At 41.5% G+C, this 20,323-nt stretch overlaps 1 protein-coding gene across 4 annotated transcripts in view; it reads left to right on the top strand.

Moving 5' to 3' along the window:
- Positions 1–20,323, top strand: part of USP28 (ubiquitin specific peptidase 28) — an 86,980-nt gene that overhangs the window by 28,835 nt on the left and 37,822 nt on the right. For all 4 annotated transcript variants that reach the window (XM_030220612.1, XM_030220614.1, XM_030220613.1 and 1 more), the window contains 6 exons: positions 7,571–7,673; positions 7,852–8,014; positions 10,645–10,731; positions 13,293–13,430; positions 18,167–18,240; positions 19,452–19,528. In XM_030220612.1, coding sequence (XP_030076472.1) covers positions 7,573–7,673; positions 7,852–8,014; positions 10,645–10,731; positions 13,293–13,430; positions 18,167–18,240; positions 19,452–19,528 — 640 coding nt within the window. In that variant the 5' untranslated portion in view covers positions 7,571–7,572. The remainder of the gene's footprint in view (positions 1–7,570; positions 7,674–7,851; positions 8,015–10,644; positions 10,732–13,292; positions 13,431–18,166; positions 18,241–19,451; positions 19,529–20,323) is intronic.

The following is a 20,323-nucleotide window of genomic DNA, read 5'->3' as shown; positions in this document are numbered from 1 at the left end:
CAACCTGTTGTCAGACGCTCATCCAGGGAAAACAAAGGTGTTCCACCCCTAAGACTGTCTTACCTAACAAAGTCAGCAGAAGCTCAAGAGCCCTTAACATGGGATGAGATTGAGAAAATGCCAGCAGAAGAAGCTGCTGAATGGCATAAAGCTGCACAAGAAGAAATTGATGCATTGGATAAAAATAATACTTGGATTCTTACAAAATTACCTCCTGGCAAGAAAGCTATAGGATGCAAATGGGTATTCAAGTTAAAAAGGAATGCACAAGGAAAAGTGGAAAGGTATAAAGCCAGATTAGTGGCAAAGGGATATCTTCAAAAATATGGAGAAGATTTGATGAAGTGTTTGCACCTGTAGTGAAACACACGACAATCAGAACACTTCTGAGCATTGCAGTCTCAAAAGGCATGCAAGTCAACCACATTGATGTGAAAACAGCATTTCTTCACGGAGATATAACTGAAGACTTGTACATGGAACAACCAACAGGTTTCATAAATACAAAACAAAGACAGCTAGTGTGTAAATTAAACAAAGGTCTTTATGGATTAAAGCAAAGTGCAAAATGTTGGAATGATAAATTGCATGAAATATTGACAAATTTAGGATTTAAGCAAGGTGAAGCAGATAAATGCTTGTACACTAGGTGCACAAATGGACAATATGCATACATTTTAGCTTTTGTTGATGATCTGCTCATTGCAAGCAAAAGTGAGCAAGAGTACAAGGACATTGTAAAGTGTTTAAACCTCAATGTTGAGATAAAAGAACTTGGTAATGTGTCATACTATCTTGGTATAGAAATTGAGAAACAAAATGATGGTTCTTATCTTCTAAGCCAGAAGCAGAAAATAAATGAGCTTATTGAAAGTTTAGGTATGCAAGATGCCCAAGTTGTAAGCACTCCCATGATCACTGATTTTCTGAAGGATGAAACAGTAAGAGAACCTTTACCAGATAACATCCAATATAGATCAGCCATAGGTAAGCTTTTATATCTAGCTACCACATACAGGGCTGATATAGCAAATGCAGTAGGAATTTTGAGCAGAAGGGTCAGCTCACCTACCAAATCAGATTGGACTGCAGTTAAAAGGATGGTAAGGTATTTAAAGGGTACCATTGATTGTAAATTAAAGATTTCAGCCAATAGTAATCCAAAACTAATATGTTACTGTGATTCAGATTGGGCAGGGGATCATTCTGATTATAAATCCACAAGTGGATATGTGTTTATGTATGGAAATGTACAAATTTCATGGGCCAGTCATAAACAAAGTATTGTGAGTTTGTCTTCTACAGAAGCTGAATACGTGGCTGTATCGGAAGCGTGCAGAGAACTGATGTGGATTGAAAAACTTTTGCTGGATTTCGGAATAGCTGAAAAGAGACCAATCCAGTTAATGGAAGATAATCAGAGCTGCATCCGACTGTCACAGAATGACAAGGTTCAGTCACGCACCAAGCACATCGCAACGAAATACCACAACGTGCGAGAGTTGGCGAAAGAAGGGGTCATCAGTCTACACTATTGTCACACCAGTGAGATGACAGCTGACATCATGACCAAACCGTTACCCAGAGAACATTTTGTGAATCTGCGTATAAAGCTTGGACTTTGTATGAATAAATAATTGCATGACAGTTATGCATGAGAAGGGGTTTGTTGGAATGTATTGTATTTTGCATGCATTGCCTGTCACCTATTATTTCTCTGTGATTACTCTGTGACCTCTGATGTGAATTACTTAGAGAGGTCACACAGCTATGCAACTTCCTGTGGGGGTTAGATGCAGCACATGCAGCACATGGAGCACATGGAGCTCATGATCTCTCCTAACCTGAGAGGATCTATGGTGGTGTGAGCATCCATTACCATCTAAGCACATGGAAGGAGCTGATAATACAAATGTATAGTAATATGTATATATAAGCCTGTCTGATTATAATCTAACTGCAAACTGTGAGTAAACAGATGTTTTGTTACTTCAACTTTAAAGTGACTCAGCAGTGAATTATTCTGGGGTGAATGAGAGAGAGATGAAGAAAGAAATTAACATTTCTAAAGCTGAAGCTGTGTGTACTAAAATCTGCTAATTATTTACTACAAATAATCCAACAACATTGGACATTTGTACTTCTTAAAGTGGGTATATGGGTCTGAACTGAAGATGCTGAAGGGGTAATAATAATAAATGTTGTAAGCCACATTGAGCCTGCCAGTGGTGGGAAATTGTGGGGTATAAAAGCTGTAAAATAAACAATGTGGGATAGAAATACATTTTATTCTTAAGATTCTAAGCGGGGGAACAGGAATACATACACAATAAAATAAAACAGTACAAATCATACAACATGAAACATAATGTCAAAACCAGTAGTCTAGTAGCATTAATAATTCTCAATACATAACTGCAAAAATAAAATCATTATTCCAGTGACCCATATGCCTGAATGAACATGTGGGTCTTCAAATCTTTCATAAACTGAGCAATATTCTGCACTGACTGAAGCTCGACAGGTAATACGTTCCACAATTTTGGGCCACTAATATAGAAAATAGACGATCTGTACTCTTCTAAGTACACCTGACGAAAAGATGGAACCTTTCTGCTTTAAAAGAGAGGTGTGGTAGCCGTGTTAGTCCACTCTTAAAGGTTATCAATAGAAATAAAAAAAAAACATGGAAAAGAAAATAAGATGACCTTTTTTTATTGGACATAACTTAATACATTTCTTGATTAGCTTTCGAAGGTTGCCCTTCGTCAGAGACAAAGCTCAAGTAACTCATTTTGTGGGATACAGATTTGGCAGTTTTCCCATAATAAATTCATGGGGGATGGAACCAAAGCCAGCTGGTATTTTGCACTTTCTGCTTTTTTGGTTTTGGAAATGTGTAATTGTCTTAGCTTATTTGGTGTTGATGGCTATGCAGCAGGTTCCTTTCGAACCCTTGAGGAAAGTGTCGCTGAAAGATGTGGTGCTTAAGACTGTGTTCCTGGTAACTATGTACTCTGCATGTCGAGTGTCGGAGTTGCAGGCCTTTTCTTATTTAGTTCCGTTCCTTGGGTGTTCGGACTTCTTGCCTAAAGTGATGTCGGCATTCCATCTGAATCAGCCACCGTTTCTCCCTTCGCGGCGAAGTCTATCTGTGGGACATTTTGGCCCTGCAGTGTTTGGACATTTGCAGAATGCTGCTCCATTATCTGCATGTAATAAATGACTTTTGCAGGTTGGACAATCTCTCTGTTCTGATGTCGGGGCCCCGCAAGGGATTTGTGGCATCCAAGGTGACCTTGGTACAATGGCTTAAGGAGGCTATTTCTTTGGCTTATGGTCTCGTGGGTCACCAGGCCCTGCTTCTGTTGTGGGCACATTCTACTTGGGCATTGGCAACTCCTGGGTGGAGTCATGAGGTTTTTTTTACCCCCCCCCCCCCCCCCCCCCCCCCGGAGGACATCTGTCGGGCAGCCACTTGGGCCTCCCTTCATACTTTTTCTAAGCATTATTGCTTGGATTTGGTGGTGCGTCAGGAGTCATGGTTTGGCACTGTGGTTTTGTCTGCAGGGTCGACAGATTTCCCCCCCCCCCCCCCCCCCCTATATAGGGACTGCTTTGCTACATCCCACTAGTTTCTGGATTTAAATGATGTCTTACCTGATAATTTTCTTTCCTTTAATCACAACAGAAAAGACTACATGGATATACAATCAAACAGCAATACTGAGTGGCAAGTTAGATTGTTGATCCAGAGGACTACATCCTGTTCAGTGGGCACTGAGCTGGCGCTGACCAGTGTGTTTGGGGGGCCGACCTAGGGCCTAACTCGGTGTGCTGCTTTGGTAGAAGACATACTGACTTTCTGGGGCGCTACCTATCTATATCACTGTATTCCAGTCTGTGATATCTGTCTCTACCTGTTGTTAGATGGACACAACCCACTAGTTTCTGGATTCATCTGGTATGATTAAAGTAAAGAAAATTATCATGTAAGACCTAATTTTTCCATATCACCTTTCACCAACGAACATCAAAACAACAGTTCACAAAATTAATTCAAAACGGTTCACAACCTCCATTCAAACCAAGAAATGGAGAGAAGACTGAGGGAGAATTTGAATAGGCCTGCCAATTGTCATCTACTACCCAGACTGCCCAGGATAACCCCATCCCCCCACCCCCGCCCCCTACACACACACACACACACACACACACACACTGCTATCTCTGAAAGCAGATTCCAAGGAATAGGTTTTCAAGGAAGTTTTAATGTTTTTACTTAGATTCAGTGCTCACCGAACAAGGCAGTGAATTCCATAGATAGAGCCAGGTTAAAAAAAAAAGGCTGAGGAAAGGGTTGAGTCCACCCAGGAAGAGGAGACAGGTGGGATGACCAGTAGATTCTCATTCTGAGAATGGAGATACAGAGTTACCAAAGAGGCCAAATTAGAAGGGGAGCCCAGTATAGAACACTTTTATGGGCAAGCAACAGAATCTTAAAGTGGTCCTGACACTGTAGATGCTTTCAGTCCAATTTCTTAATATCACAGTAAAGAACATGAGGCATGAGTCGAGAAGACAATAGATAAGAGTGTGCTAGGGTTGAGAATCCAAATAACATTTAATTGACCATACACAATTGAGGACAAACAAGGAAGCCTGAACTGTGGCAGAAACTTGTACCTTAAGATATCCAGTAAATTAACAAAGCCCAAATAAAGGAGAGTATCAGTAAGTGCAGTGGGTCTGCCAACAAGAAAAAGAGAAACAGATAGTTTAAATGACTTACCCGTAATTTACTTAGCTGATGATTTTGCTGGGTTTAATCTAAGACAGTTGAGAAGCCAAACTAATATTGCATCTAAGCAAGAGTTTAATGATGTGAGATCAGAAGAGGAAGGATGGCTTAGGCAGGCTATGTAATAGAACTCACTAATGGTGTAGTACTGTAGTAGGAAGAGGCGAAAGGAAAATACTGAGAAGCAAAGGCGATAAAGTGGAACCTTGTGCAACGCCACTACTAAAGACCCAGAATGTATTTATGTATTATTTATTTATTTGTGACATTTATATCCCACATTATCCCAAACAAGTTTGAGTTCAATGTGGCTTACAATAAACAGTATAGGACACATAATAAAGAATAATGCATAAGAAAGAAATTTGTTGTAAGAATCCAATTTTACAATACAATATCATAAACATACTGGGATAGCTATTAATGTTTAACATTTAGAAAATCTATTATGAATGAGAAATTGTACATGAAGCAAAGAGAAAGTTAATGAAGCAATGAGTGGTCCACTAAATCAAAAGCAAAAGAAAGGTCAGAGGACATACAAAAAGCTGCATGGCCTGCATCCAGAAAACTATGCGGTTTACTACGTAAGGCCGTAATTGTGGTTTCTGTACTATGGCTGATGCAGAAATTTGACTATTGTGGGTGAAGGTGTTTGGATTGGTCCACAAAATCATAGAGTTGGAGAAAAGCTATTTTCTCAATCAACTTAGAAAGGTAGATCAAATTAAAGATGGGTGAGTAATTGGAAGGCTCCAAGGAATTCAACCTTTGATTTCTTCAAGATGGTTCAGACCAGAGTTTGCTTCAAAGGAACTGGAACAATCCTAGTATGGAGGTTTTGATTGCTCAGATAATTATCAAATGGCTGGAGGCCCAAATTAGGTTCCTTGAGCCAATGAGATGGCAAAAGGTCAAGAGGACAAGTTGTTGGTCACAAAGTAGGAAGGGGATTCTTGAGCTAGACTGCTTTTACTTAAGTCTCCAGTATTCAACAGTTAGTATCTGCTACAATGGCTGAATCAGGGGTGAAGGCAATGATTGCTGGCAAAGACGATATGTCCAGGAGGGCTTATTTTGAGGAAACCAATAGGATAGATTGAGGTGAAGGTGTGTCTAAAATAAGCAAAAACAATTCCTGATATTGGTAATTTTGGAAATAGTGACCAGCAAACTCTTCTGCTGTTGGCCATTCTTAGATCTGTATAGAAGAACTAGGACCAGAAGAAGACAGCTTGGATATTACTTAAAAATAAAATTCCTATATCTATTGGCACTAATATTGATGAGAATAGAAAGACTTTTAAGCATTTTGAACACTTAAGGCTTCTTTTACAAAGCTGCGGTAGTGATTCCTGGCATGGCAAATGTGATGAAGCCCATTCAATTCCTATCGGCTTTTTCGCATTTGCTGTGCAGGAATTGCTACCATGGCTTTGCAAAAAGAGCCCTTAGTTTATAGAAATACTGTCACTCTGTAAATCATACTGAAGTCATTACAGATGTATCCTTATGTCAAGCCCTTGCTGCTTTAAAAAACAAAGCCCATTGTGGAACCAAGGATGAGGAGGTCTATAAAGATGAGAAGAGAAATGCAATGGTGCAAAAATGTCCCTAAGGGTAAAAATTTAGGCGTCTGTTTGCCCTTCTAAGGGTAAAAAATCAACATCCTGTGGAAAAATAGCTGTTAAGGTCTTTGGTTCAATTTTCTCTAATCTCCATGGTAGAGAGTTGAGGGGGATGCATTTGAGATGAAAGGTAAGAGTAAAAGAGACCAAAAAGCATTCTGTCCCATGAAAGTGGAAGATACTCTAAAGCTGTAGGGCTAATTGAAGAGATTTCCAGAGAGGGAACTTACATTTTTTTTAAAAAAGTAGATTTATATACTGCTTTTCTGTCCTTTTTTTTTCTGTGGTACCATCAAAGCAGTTAATATATTGCATTCAGGCGCTTTCAAGGATGTGGCAGGACACATGGTTAGCAAAAAGAACATGCTGCCTAAAACCCAAGTTATTCATAAAAAACAAAAAAGATAAATTATTCAAACCTGTTCTCTGAAGGAATACTAAAATCCCCAAGCACCAAAAGATGTGGAAAATACAGGGCAATATTGAAATGTCCAAAAGTTGGAGAAACTGAGGTCAACATAGCTTAGGAATGTTATCAGGTATTACAGAAGAATGGGAGAATTTTAAATATTAAAAAGAACCAGCAGAATCTTTTTTTTTTTTTTTCCCTGTTAAATGCAGATCTGCCGTTTTGCTTCATTAGTGGTTTGTTATCTTTTGTGCATATTTGTATGCACTTATTTGGAATACGAGTGTCACAATATAGCTTTATTTTGGGCATTTTTTTAAAAATCTGCATGTGAATATGTGGTCATTGGGTGAAGTTAGAATTAATTGATTAAAACAGTTGATTATTACTAGAGTGAACCAATTTTTCATTTGCATAAAGAAAACTAATGTTCAAACACCTTCTCAGCATGCATCACTTTAGAATTAGGTGCAGACACACCAAATTGTTCTGTTGAAAATCTTGGAAGTTTTGCTGCTGCTGAATTCATATTTGGATTCTCTGTTAGCTCTTTGTCTCATTTCTGGTTTTGTCTGATGATGGTATAAAAAGTGAAATGTCTTTTTACAAATAGAACTGAAATGGAAAAGGACTAAAAATGAAAACCTGAAACTGAAGTAGTAGCTGATCATGTTTCGCTTTTGTTCAGAATGTATAAGGCTGTTGCTTATACCAGGTATTGCCTCTTTCTAGACATGATTGACCTAACTTACAAGAGCAAGGATGACCTGCAAGCAGCCATCTCTTTCAGCTTACAAGAGTCCCCCAAACCAGCAGAAGCGCAGGATTCAAACAGGTAAAGTAACTAGAGCTCTCTTAACTTAGAAAGGTACGCTTGTCCCTCACACCATTTCCCTCCCTGTTTAATCACTGGGGTAGGATTAAATAGATACTTATTCCCTTTTTTGTTCACACCAAATGGGGGAAATAACTGTAAAATGATTTCATCAGCTGATGTTTTCTGGTCTTGGCAGGGCTCACGAGACGAATATTTTAGAAAACAAAAATCGTTCCAAAAGAAAACGATGCGAGGTATGGGCAGACCAGCCCAACCCCAGCGAATGGAGGAGAATGGATGACTGGCCAGTTGGACTGAAGAACATAGGCAACACATGCTGGTTTAGTGCTGTTATACAGGTGTGATGGCAGTCAAGCAAACCTGTTGTTCATCTCTTTATTTTTACAGTATAGGAAAGGCTGGCCATGTGGTCAATTAATTGGAGCATCTGGTGATCAGTTTTGAAGCCCAGTGCTCATTAAGCTTGCAGATGAGGTCTCTAAATAATAATGTCATGTCGTTTGTTTTGTACATTAATGGCATTCTGCTAATAAATAATGGATTTCCTAATTTCCCCAAATGTTAACGATTGAAGGAAAGCTATAAAGGCATTAGCTTTCACCTTCTATTAAATCTTGAGTTGTCATACACATTTTAAAGGGTCATGATGTGACCAGTTATTCCAATCCCCCTAATTCTGTAATCTTTCATGCAAAATTCCACGCCCATTTGGCATGCATTTAAGCATGGTGCATGCAGTTATACGCTGCATGGTGCCAATATATTTGCAGTTGTGTGTATAACTGCTCTTAAGTGCTACAGAACAGCGCTTAAGTGCCATAGGGACCCTTTTACCAAGCTGGAGGGAAAAAGGGCCCTGCGCTGGTGGTGGGGGCCGTTTTTCTCGCCCACCAGGGCCCTTTTTACTGCAGCAGGTAAAAAAGCCCCCAGCACACATGGCCTTGCGGTAAGAGAACTGTTACCGCATGGCCATGCGACGGAGAGCCCTTACCGCCACTGCGGTGGTGATAGGGGCTCTCATGTTAACCCGGCGGTAACCAGGCAGCACGTGGTGATGCCTGATTACCACCGGGTTACTGCTGTGCAAGTCATTTCCAGGTGTTTTCTTTTACCCATGGAATTTGTGCGTCCTCGGGGCGGGACTACCGACAGCGGCTGCATTGGGCCAGCATCAGTCCCAAAGAGCGAGCGGTAAGCCCACGTTGGGCTTACCGCTGCTCTGTAAAAGGGCCCCATAGTGTGTAACTACAAGGGGGCCTGCGCTGTGGCCAGGGCATGGGTGGTCCACGGATAGGTCACACGTACGTAAAGCTTATAGGCTCTTGTAAGTTGTGTGCATAAGTGCCAACATTTATGCATGCACATTTATGCATGCCATAGACTAGGCATAAGTGGTCCCACCTGAATATCCTTCGGAGCAAGTGGCAGGGAGCAGCGCATCAAAAAACTACAAGTGTGGCACCACAGAAACCACCTCCCCCTTGGCGCATCACCCAATCCTCCACCCGAAGGACATCAATATCCCCCTCCCCCCCCCACCCCGGCTCATCAAACCCCCTCGCCACCCGCAGATGATAGTAGTAACGCTGTCCGGCCGCTGCTGCTTCTCCTGTTGAGCAGCAGCGGCCGCTATAAAAAGAAAAGAAGCGATAAATGTTTTTAAACACTGCCCAAATCATTCACAAATGCTCGAGTCTTACACGCAGGCTCTGCAGCCGCTCCTCCTCTCGCCTCCACGTCACTGCCCCTGGACCCCGGAGGAGCGCAGTGACGTGACAAGCGAGAGGAGGAGCGGCTGCAGAGACTGCGTTTTAAGACTTGGGCATTTGTGAATGATTTGGGCTGGGTTTAAAAACATTTAACGGGGGGGAGGGGGGGTCGCTGGACATGGGTAGCTGAGTGGGGAGGGGAGGGTCGCTGGACATGGGTAGTTGCAGGGGGGGCAGGGGGACAGAAGGGTTGCTGGACATGGATGGCTGGAGGTGGGGCGGGGGTCCTGAGACCAGAGAGGTGGGGGTGGGGAGGAGGGCCCTGCGAGAGGGGGGTGGGGGTGGGGGCTCACACTCACTCACTGTCTCTCATATACACTCTCTCTGACACACTCCCTGTCTATCACACTCTATCTCTCTGTCACACACACACAGTCTCACACACACAGACACTCTGTCTCTCACACATTCTCTCTCACACAAAAACACACACACGCTGTCTCTGTCTCTCTCTCATTCTCTCTGACACACACACACTCCATCTCTCACACACACTGTCTCTCAAACATACACACTCCGAGGAAAACCTTGCTAGCGCCCATTTCATTTGTGTCAGAAATGGGCCTTTTTTTTTACTAGTTATCACATAAATGTGGACTTAAGCTAGTATTCTATAATGAAATCTGGCTGCCATTTAGAAGAGAGTTCAGTTCCTACCAGTTCACCTGCATGTTGGTGCTTAAGTTTTGGTGGCTTATACAGAATTGTCCCCATGTGCTTTATGTCAGTTGCAATTTTCAATAAAGGATTACCGTTTTAATAATTGGTGAAAATCTAAGTTGATTTTTACTCTACAGTTATATGCAATGAGTTAGTGGGACATGGATGTCAGAATACTTCTAACACAGGCTGAAACTATAGCGATGGGTGGGCCAGATGCTAGAATCAAACCATGCACTTTGTAGTCCTTAGGCATAAATGGTTGAACCAATGTTGTTATTAATGATTTCAGTTATGAACATTACGTTTTTAGAGTCTAAATTGCTAAATTCTTTCTCCCTCTTCCTCTGAATCCTTTGTGAAGAGGGTTGTTCAAATAATCAACAGAAATGACAGTTTAGAAAAGCTCAGCTGAGCTAAATGAGAATTTGTTCTTAGGACCATTTATGCCTAAGGATAGGCAGCAAGGTTTTCAAGACATACTTGCTGCATGTCCATTTCAGTTATAAATTCAGTTTTCTATTTTTCTGTACTTCCAGTCCCTCTTTCAGTTGCCTGAATTTCGAAGGTTGGTCCTGAACTACAGTTTACCACAAAGCATCCTTGAAAATTGTCAGAATCGGCATGTAAGTTACTGGATTGACTGCTTCTGTTGCTGTAACCCCCCCTCCCCCCCAATCTGTTAGTCTTTCTACAGTGCTGTACCAGTGAACGCTCTCATTTATAAGGAAAACAGTTTCTGTGTAATCTGTATTCAACGAATTCCTGTATTTTATTTCCATTGTTTTAAGTTAGAAGGTATCACAAAGAAACTTCCAAATCAAGCTTCTTGTTTAAGATAATAAATTAAATAACATATCTTGTTTTAATATAATCTTTATTCCTCTTTTCTTGGACGCCCCTTTGGTATGGTTTTCTCCATTTGTATCAAGGGTTATCTACATTTCCCACATGTTAATTGAAGAGGGGGGTCAGGTCATAATATATCAATTTGGCAAATATGCGTTTCTTTGTTATCATGAGTGGCAAATATAGAAGTCAGCTTCCTTTTGGAGCTCTGCATTTCTTTCTTTCAAATAAGATCCCTCTTCACTAGAAGATCTCTATATTAGCTTTTCTTAATGTGATTTAAAATGGGTTCTGAAAATTTGGAGGAACTAGCACACAAAAGAAAGTTGTGCACCATTCATAAGAGTCGGTTTAGAAGGGCTATTCACATTTCAGACTTGCATAATCCAATACTTAAATATTATCTTGCGTTCTCATTTTACAAAGCTGCGATATCCACGTCAAAAACCCAAGGGTATGTTCAGAAGACCAACTTGCTTACTCCCCATTGCAGAAGGGGAATAAACATAGATGTCTTTCTTAACAGGTCAATGTCTGGGTTTACACCTTCTACCCTGCACCTTTTAGGTTTTGGCAAACTGCTCCGATCGAGCAGCCCCCCCCTATTCCCCAGTGGATACCAGTCTCTGTGACACTGTCAGGAAAATACACATCTATATTTCTAAACTGACTACAATAAAGGTATATGTGCTGGCACATACAACATTTGTAGCTATTCAACAACATAACTGTGTATGTACCTGCATGTACACTTTTATTTGTTGGTTTTCAATTCATTGATTTTCTGCATTCTTTTAGAAAAATCTCAAATGGATGTCTGTGCTGCCTGCACTCGGCTGATAAGTGTCCATTTCTCCTGTGTCATAGAATAGCCTCTACGTCAGCAGATTCTGTTCTAAAATACTAGTCCTGACTGGAACGTCTTAATTCTGACTTTTTCATCCTTTCTAAAATGCCTTTGGAGACTTGTTCAGCAGCCCACTGAATTGCTAAAGAGAACTCAAACCTATGTTTTCTTGCTGTTTCCTTCCATGAGAGTCTTTTGGCTTAGATATACATAATCATTGAGGCTAACCTGGTTCTTGCAAAACTCAAAACAGGTAACTCTGACACAGATCAGATCCTCATAAGAATATAAGACTAGCCATACTGGGTCAGACCAATGGTCCATCTAGCCCAGTGTCCTGCTTTCCAAACAGTGGTCAAGCCAGGTCACAAGTACCTGACAGAAACCCAAATCGTGTAATAGAAAAAAAGAAGAGAAGTGTGTTAGATGAGCATCAATGGTAGAAAACATATATTGTCTGAATTACATCATAACACATTCAGCGTTGAGGCATCATCAGTGTAATGTATCGGCTAAGAGATCTCTTATAGCCTCAAGCTATTTCAGATCTGCAGCACAAATTCTGAAATAGAGTGGAGTGGAGGAGTAGCCTAGTGGTTAGTGTAACGGACTTTGATCCTGGGGAACTGGGTTCGAATCCCACTGCAGCCCCTTGTGACTCTGGGCAAGTCACTTAACCCTCCATTGCCCCTGGTACAAAATAAGTACCTGAATATATGTGAACCGCTTTGAATGTAGTTGCAAAAACCTCAGAAACGTGGTATATCAAGTCTCATTTCCCTTCCCTCAAGCTGGAATGCATTTTTGTTTTTGTTTTTTTTAATTTTTAAATTAAAATTAGAGACTATACTGATTTCAGTTTTATTTAAACTTTAATTAAAAGGAAAGTTGTATGGAAAAACAGAAAACAATTGTTGTGGAAGTGTTGAGTATTTTTTTCCCTTTCCTTGCTTGATAGAGAAACCCAAATCGTGGCAACACTCCAGACTACAAATTCCAGAGCAAGCAGTTGCGTCCCATGTCAGTCTCAATAGCAGTCTATGGACTTTTTCTCCAGGAATTTATCCAAACCTTTTTTTAAACCCAGATATGCTAACCGCCATACCACATCCTCTGGCAAAGAGTTCCAGAGCTTAACTATTCGTTGAGTGAAAAAAAAATTTACTCTTAAAGTAAGAGCAGCTTTTGTAATAACAAAACAATACCATTCTTGTCAATCAAAAGGCTTTAGATTTATATCATGCGACTTCTGCGGTCGCCTAGTCTTCGTCCCCCTTCCACACACATTTCGCTCCCCATCCCTGCTACTTACTGTCTGTGCTTCACAGTAACATGCACCTGAATGTAGCTCTTTTTTTTTTTTTGTAGGTAAGTCCAAATAAATAAAGATGTTCGTAAAGACTAAGAAACACCTTTCCTAGTATCTGGGATTTTTGTTTTCCCTTGTCCAGTGTATTGAATAGCCCTTTTGTTTGATTTTGGGTTATATAGGAGAAGAGAAACATTGCATTTATGCAAGAACTTCAGTACCTCTTTGCATTGCTGGTGGGGTCAAATCGTAAATTTGTGGACCCATCTGCAGCACTGGAGCTTTTAAAGGATGCCTTCCGGTCAGCCGAAGCCCAGCAGGTAAAAGTGGTTATGCTCTTCAAGTATTTTATTGCTGCTTTTTGTGTGTAAACTAGAAGTTAAAGCAATTGGCGTGCACACTAGCTTTTTACTGACATAATACTCAAACAGGGAACATAACTACCCCCAAGTTATTTTTCGGGATCACGTATTTTTCTGTTTGTCATCCACTTCAGCTGAAGTGGAAGAGTACTAGTAACTGTTCGAGTCCTGGATGGAAAAACTGCTACTGTTTTTAGTCTATGATACCTTTAGGTGATCACCATAAGAATTATCTAAAACTGATGATATGCCTGAGCTTTGCAGCCCATATGGGTCCCCATTTCAGATTTGTGGCTTGTGTCATGATCCACAAAACTGATGTGCATCATCCCTGCATAATTCTCCTGTTGGGCCATTTAAGTAAAAATTTGTCAGAATTTGCACAGAATCCAGCAGAATGGGACAGAGCCAAGTTTATTGGCTAGTGATGCAATTTGGAAACTTCTGTTTTAGAAATAACTTGTTAGGAACTAATTCTGTGCTATACAGATGCAAATAAGTACAGTGTATTGCACCTGGGGAGAGTGCTAATCTGTTGCTGATTGGCAGGGTTTTCAAGACTCATATGGACTGCTAGGTTGAAGGCAAGTCACTGGGGAGCAGCAGAGGAAGGGAGCTAGCGCATTGGAAAAGGGGAGGTTTGGTCGGGTAGACGGGGGGGGGGTGGGGGGGGGGGGGGGGGGTTGATGCACATTTATGCTCAAGTGGAGTTGGTTGAGGGGGTGGGGATAAATGGCCCAAAAAAGGAAAACTGTTTAAATTGGGTTTCAGTGTGGATAAGCATGCTGGATTTCTGTTCGGTCATGGATGGGGAACTGTCTGAAAAGGGATGGTCTGGTCAGGTTGGGAAAAGGATGAAAGTTCTGGGTTCATATGTGGGGATGGGTTTGAGGTTGAGCAAAGTGCCTTGGATGAAAAGGATAGGATTGAGCAAGGTACTGTTGAGCTTTTGAGGAATTTGCATTGTGTCAGCTAGTATAGAAAACAAAGTATCTAAATAGTAACACTTTTGTTCCTGGAACATCTTTAAATGAAGCATAGTCAGTGATTGCAGATAGAGCCAAAATGTATCTCTACTGAGCAGGCTAGATGAATCACCCTGTGCAGGTAGGTGCATGCATGGACGGACGGACACACACACACAATTTTTTTTTTTTGTTACATTTGTACCCCGCGCTTTCCCACTCATGGCAGGCTCAATGCGGCTTACATGGGGCAATGGAAGGTTAAGTGACTTGCCCAGAGTCACAAGGAGCTGCCTGTGCCAGGAATTGAACTCAGTTCCTCAGTTTCCCAGGACCAAAGTCCACCACCCTAACCACTAGGCCACTCCTTATTCAACTCAGAACCAACTCTCCCCAGTTCCCTCCAGGTCTTTCATTTTATGCCCATCACCACCTTTTCTAACAGGCTGTTTCAAGCACTGTTGTTTTCAGCTAACACCCAAGCCCCCTTTCATTACCAAATTTTGCAAAAATTGTATGGCTGCCAAGGTTGGTGATGCTGATAAAACAACAACAAAACATTCTTGCCTCTTGATATTGGGTTTAAACCCTGATCTCTCTGTGTGGTTGCTTTATGGTTTGTTAAATGCTTATTATACCTCTTTTAATACAATATACAGCAAAGCAGTGTACAATCCATAAAGGCCCTCACCAAAGGAAGAAAGGATAGCATGGGGCTCATTTTCAAAGCACTTAGACTCGCAAGGTTCCATAGATTACTATGCTTTGAAAATACGCCTCCATATAATCTTAAAATTTGTGTAAAAGAATTCAAAAAAAGGTAATCACAGTGAAGGTCTCCCTATGCTAGTCACATAGAATAACTCATTCAGTGGGGAAAACTTGCATGAATAAATTTTAGGAGAGACAAACTTGGGGGGAGTGAGTTCCACAAATATGGACCTAAGAAAAAGAATGTAGAATGCTGAGTGCTTTCTAAACATAGTAACATAGTAGATGACAGCAGAAAAAGACCTGCACGGTCCATCCAGTCTGCCCAACAAGACAACTCATGTGTGCTACTTTTGTGTATACCCTACTTTGATTTGTACCTGTGCTCTTCAGGGCACAGACCGTATAAGTCTGCCCAGCACTAGCCCCGCCTCCCAACCACCGGCTCTGGCACAGACCATATAAGTCTGCCCAGCACTATCCCCGCCTCCCACCACCGGTTCTGGCACAGACCGTATAAGTCTGCCCAGCGCTATCCCTGCCTCCCAACCTCCAGTCCCGCCTCCCACCACTGGCTCTGGCACAGACAGTATAAGTCTGCCCCGCACTATCCCCGCCTCCCAACCTCCAGCCCCGCCTCCCACTACCGGCTCTGCTATCCAATCTCGGTTAAGCTCCTGATTATCCTTTCCTTCTGAACAGGATTCCTTTATGTTTATCCCACGCATGTTTGAATTCTGTATGGTACAGGAAGCAAAAGGAGTAATTAATTAGAAGAGCAGAGGAGAGATTTGTAAACCACACAAAAATAGATTTACAGTGCAAAGTGCAGAAATTGTTAATGGACAATCTCTCACAATCTCTCTTCCTTAATATTACACAACTAGTAGTAAAATGAAGAAGAAAAGACCTCAGGTGTCCAGAGCTTATCAAAATTATTACACCACACTTTCTTTCATCTGTCAAAAACATCCTCAAAAAAGCTACCATATTTATTAACGCTTCTTTTCACTTTTTAATTGTTTAATAAAAATTATAAGCCAGCCTGATCAGCATTCTCTGCCCATAGTCCTGATTTAAGGCATTAAGGGCCTCTTTTACCAAACAGCATTAAGGGGCCCTGCAATGGTGTTGGCGCGCTGGTTTGCCACCTGCTGAGGCCCCCTTTACTGCCGTTGGTAAAAAGCTTGTTGTTTTTTAAAATAAGGAAATGGCCATGTGGTAAGTTAAACACTTGCCGCATGGCCATTTTTTGAGGTTTCCCTTACCGCTGCCTGTTTAGGAGGTGGTAGGGGCTCCGGCAGTAGAAAATTAAATATTGTCTAGTGCTGTAATTGGCGCGCGGTGGGAGTTGGAACTACTGCCGGCCCAAATCACCGGGCACCAAGCTAGCACTACCCCTACTACCCTTTTGTAAAAGGGCCCTTAAACGTTGCCCCTAGCACAACTGAAGTATGACTTGAACTTGAGCTCATTATCGCTCCTGAAGAAGCTGTGAGGTGGAACGGCAGCCCCATTGAGTTCTTTACAGTTTTGAAATCTTTAGTGCCAGGGCCACCAAGAGGAGGGACGGGGGGAGAGGGGGGGGGGCAAAATTCCCCGGGCCTGGCCTCCAAGCGGGCCTGGCAGTGGGCCCCCAGGGTCTGTCTGTCTCCTGCTCCTATCGGGAACTGGTCCCGGCACACTGGAGCAGGTGAGACTGAGAGACCGTGATGCCACACCCCCCCTTGGAGGCTGAGGAGTACCAGACGCATTGACATAGGGGGCACGGGCCCCCCCCGTGTCAGTGCGTCTGCTCCTCCCCGGCCTCCAAGGGAGGCCCGGTGTTGGAATTTGGTGGCAGCCCGAGAGTGAGTGAGGGGCAGCTGTGGCGGCTGCAATCCAGGTTGAGCTCAGTGGCTGTGTCCTGAGTGTGGGTGGGGTGTCCCGGCAGCCGCATCCCGAGTGGGGGGGGGGGGGGGGGGGGCAGCAGCCCTGCCCCAGGCCTGCACTGTGTCTCAGCGACCCTGTTTAGAGCTGATCAGGTTGGCTTATAATTTTTAAGCTGTGGTCGCTTCCTCCCCATTTTACTAATACTTGTATACTATTAAGGAAGAGAGATTGTGTGTGGCTGGGTGGACCCAGCAGCTGCGTCCTGAGTGGGGGAGGCAGGGCCAGCAGCGGTGGCCCAGCCCCGGGCCCGGCTCTGTCTCTCGGCGGCCCTGTTTAGTGCCCCTCAGGTTGACTTATAATTTTTAAGTTCTAGACATCTGCGGTTGCTTCCTTCCCATTAATAGTTGTGTCCTATTAAGGATGAGAGATTGTTAGTGGACAATTTCTGCACTTTGCACTGTAAACATATTTAAACGTGTTTTGTGTGGCACATGGATTGCAAAGGTACACTTGATTTTTATAACAGAGGTTTGTAAGAGCACAATTGGGAGGACATATGGAGAGGGGCACTGTGAACCAAGACAAGAATTTAAACGGTGGTGATACTGTACAGGTAACCAGTGGTGCCAAATGAATGAAGTGAACAAATGATCAAATTTTTGCGTTTGACAAAGCAGCCTGAGTTGCTGTATTCTGAACAGCTTGCAACCATTTAATGCTAGCTTGAGATAAATCTGCCAGCACTGAATTACAATAGTCAAGTCTGGAGGTTGCAAGTACACAAAGGATTGTATATTGAGCTGAAGTATCTACAAATTATGAACTGATATAAATTAACAGTGGGCAAAAAAACATTATCTAAGAGTAATCCTAGGTACTTGAATGAGCTTTAGGGAGAGTCCAATTTATAGTTCTAACTGCCACTATCTGGAATATCCCATTGTTTTCTTGGATGATCGATGCTGTTGAATCACTGCTACTTAGAGTTTAATCACATCTCATCAAATTACTCTATGATTTCTTTGAAAGTGTAAAGTAGTATTGCTTGATTCATACTATGTTAATCCTAAGTGGCCTATCAGTAAATAGATAATTTAAATAATTCTGCTGTTAAAATCACATTTTCTCCACCCTTCTTATTTTTAGCAAGATGTGAGCGAGTTTACACACAAACTCCTTGATTGGCTGGAAGATGCTTTTCAACTGGGTGTAAATGTAGAGTAAGTGTTTCGTGTGTATGTGTGTTGGGAAGGGTGGGTTACTTTTTGAAAGCATTGGCCTCTAAGTTGCTTGTTGGAGCTTCAGGCTATGTGTTAGCAGCCTGATGCTTTCAGGAAAGAAAAAAACAGTTCTTGAGATTTAATGAGTTACTTTACATACATTTGCATGCTTTGCATCTCACCATTTAATGTGTGTTACAGTGAAATGTTCCATGGTGAGTTGCGTTGTTGGCAAATAACGAATGCAGTTGCTGAATACTCATCATTTCACAAATAATGGGCCCTAACTTACACAATCAGAAAATTATAACACCAACAAAAATTACCAATAAAATTCTTTAAAGGTTATGCTCCTAAAATTTACACTCCTAAATTTATGAGCATAATTTATGCTCATAAATTTACGCTCATAAATTTAGGAATGTAATCTATGCTCCTAAGTGTATGTAAGAACATAGATTGCGCTTGTAATTTAGGAAGATAAATTTAGGAGCATAACCTTTATAGAATAAGGCCCGAAATATTAATGTCAAGAGCTTAAATTTAACCCCCATCAGTGTCTCCCCTTTTTATATCGAGCTACATTGTACCCATTGAAGCAAGAGTGTTTTTCAAACTGGCATGCTTCTTTAAGGACTGATCCCTAGCTATTTGCTCATTTCTGCTTGGAATCTCTACCAGAACTAGGAGACAGGAAGCTGCTAATTTTTTCACTTTTCCCTCATCTAAGGGTAAGAAGAGACTAGCGCTGTTTGACAAATCTCTTGCTGTTCAAGCAGCCAGACTTTGGAAAGATGTTGCTGGATCATTTTCTCTTTCACAATCATATCTCATGTTTCGAATGAAGATAAAAACTTTCTTATTTAAGAAATATGTATTATAATTAGATTTCTGCTTGCCTCCAAAGCAACCATTGCAATTCTTAGAGGAATGTCCTGTTCTGATCTCTATATCCCTTTAAGATGTTTGTAAATGGCTTAGAACTGAAAAGGTGTTGGCGAGATTTAAGCCCTAATGTAATGTAACCAGAAGTCAGTGTAGTTGACGGAGCATAATACTTGCATAACAAGGATTACCAGTCCTTTTTCTGACCACATTTTGCAACCTCTACAGCTTGTAAGTATTTAAACTGGCAGCAAGTCGATAAAGAAGAGGGGAATAATTGGCATATTACAGTGTGGTGTAATAAACTGTGTTTTCTCTGAAAGCAGCAATCCAAGGGACAAGTCTGAAAACCCGATGGTGCAACTTTTTTATGGAACTTTCTTAACAGAAGGCATCCATGAGGGTAAGTATTAAAATAATGTAATATGATAATTTTAAGATGCCTTTATTTAAAGAGCCTGCAAATAGGTGGGAAAATGTGGGATACAAATGTTAAAAAATAAAAGAATAAATAAATAAAGTATATTTGATTGAACACTGAGAATACTGGAAACAAGTGATGCTCTGTTTCTGAACCACTATGAAATGGATATGGAGCAATTACTTTTATGCTGTTTCTCCCTAAACTTTCTGATTGTTTCTTAGGCACATTTGGGGGGGGGGGGGGGGGGGGGGGGGGGTGCTGGGACTTGTAAGAACCCAAAAGGAAATGGCAAAAAGAGGTCCAAAACATCTGCACACAGAATATCAGTAAAATACAGAGCAGCATACACAGGCTAGTCCCAATTGACTTAAGCCTCAATTTTATTAAAAGCAGCCATAGGTAAAAGTGGAAACTGTAAATCTAATGAGACTTTCCATACACCCAACGTGTTTCAGCACCTCGGTGCCTACTTCAGGATCAGGTTTTTTTTTTTTTTACAATTGTAGGCAGTAATTCCACCTATAAAATGCAACAGAAGTGGTGACATCGGACATCAATGACTTAAAAATATTACTTTTTATAAAAATTCCTTATGAGAATGAAATCACCCAGAGCCATACACCGTAGTGACGATCAAGAATTACTAGTGGAACTCCATCTGTGAAATTAGAGAATTGATAAAAAAGCAAAACGAAAACTTTTACTTAAGGTGACCAACTATAATACCTCTATGGTTGCATGCAAGGAGTTCTCAAACCCCAGTTGTAACTAGCA

The sequence above is a fragment of the Microcaecilia unicolor genome, chromosome 12, assembly GCF_901765095.1.
Source record: "Microcaecilia unicolor chromosome 12, aMicUni1.1, whole genome shotgun sequence".
Classification (NCBI taxonomy): Eukaryota; Metazoa; Chordata; class Amphibia; order Gymnophiona; family Siphonopidae; genus Microcaecilia; species Microcaecilia unicolor.
The sequence above is the reverse complement of the archived record's forward strand: the minus strand, read 5'-3'. Positions and strand labels throughout refer to the sequence as shown.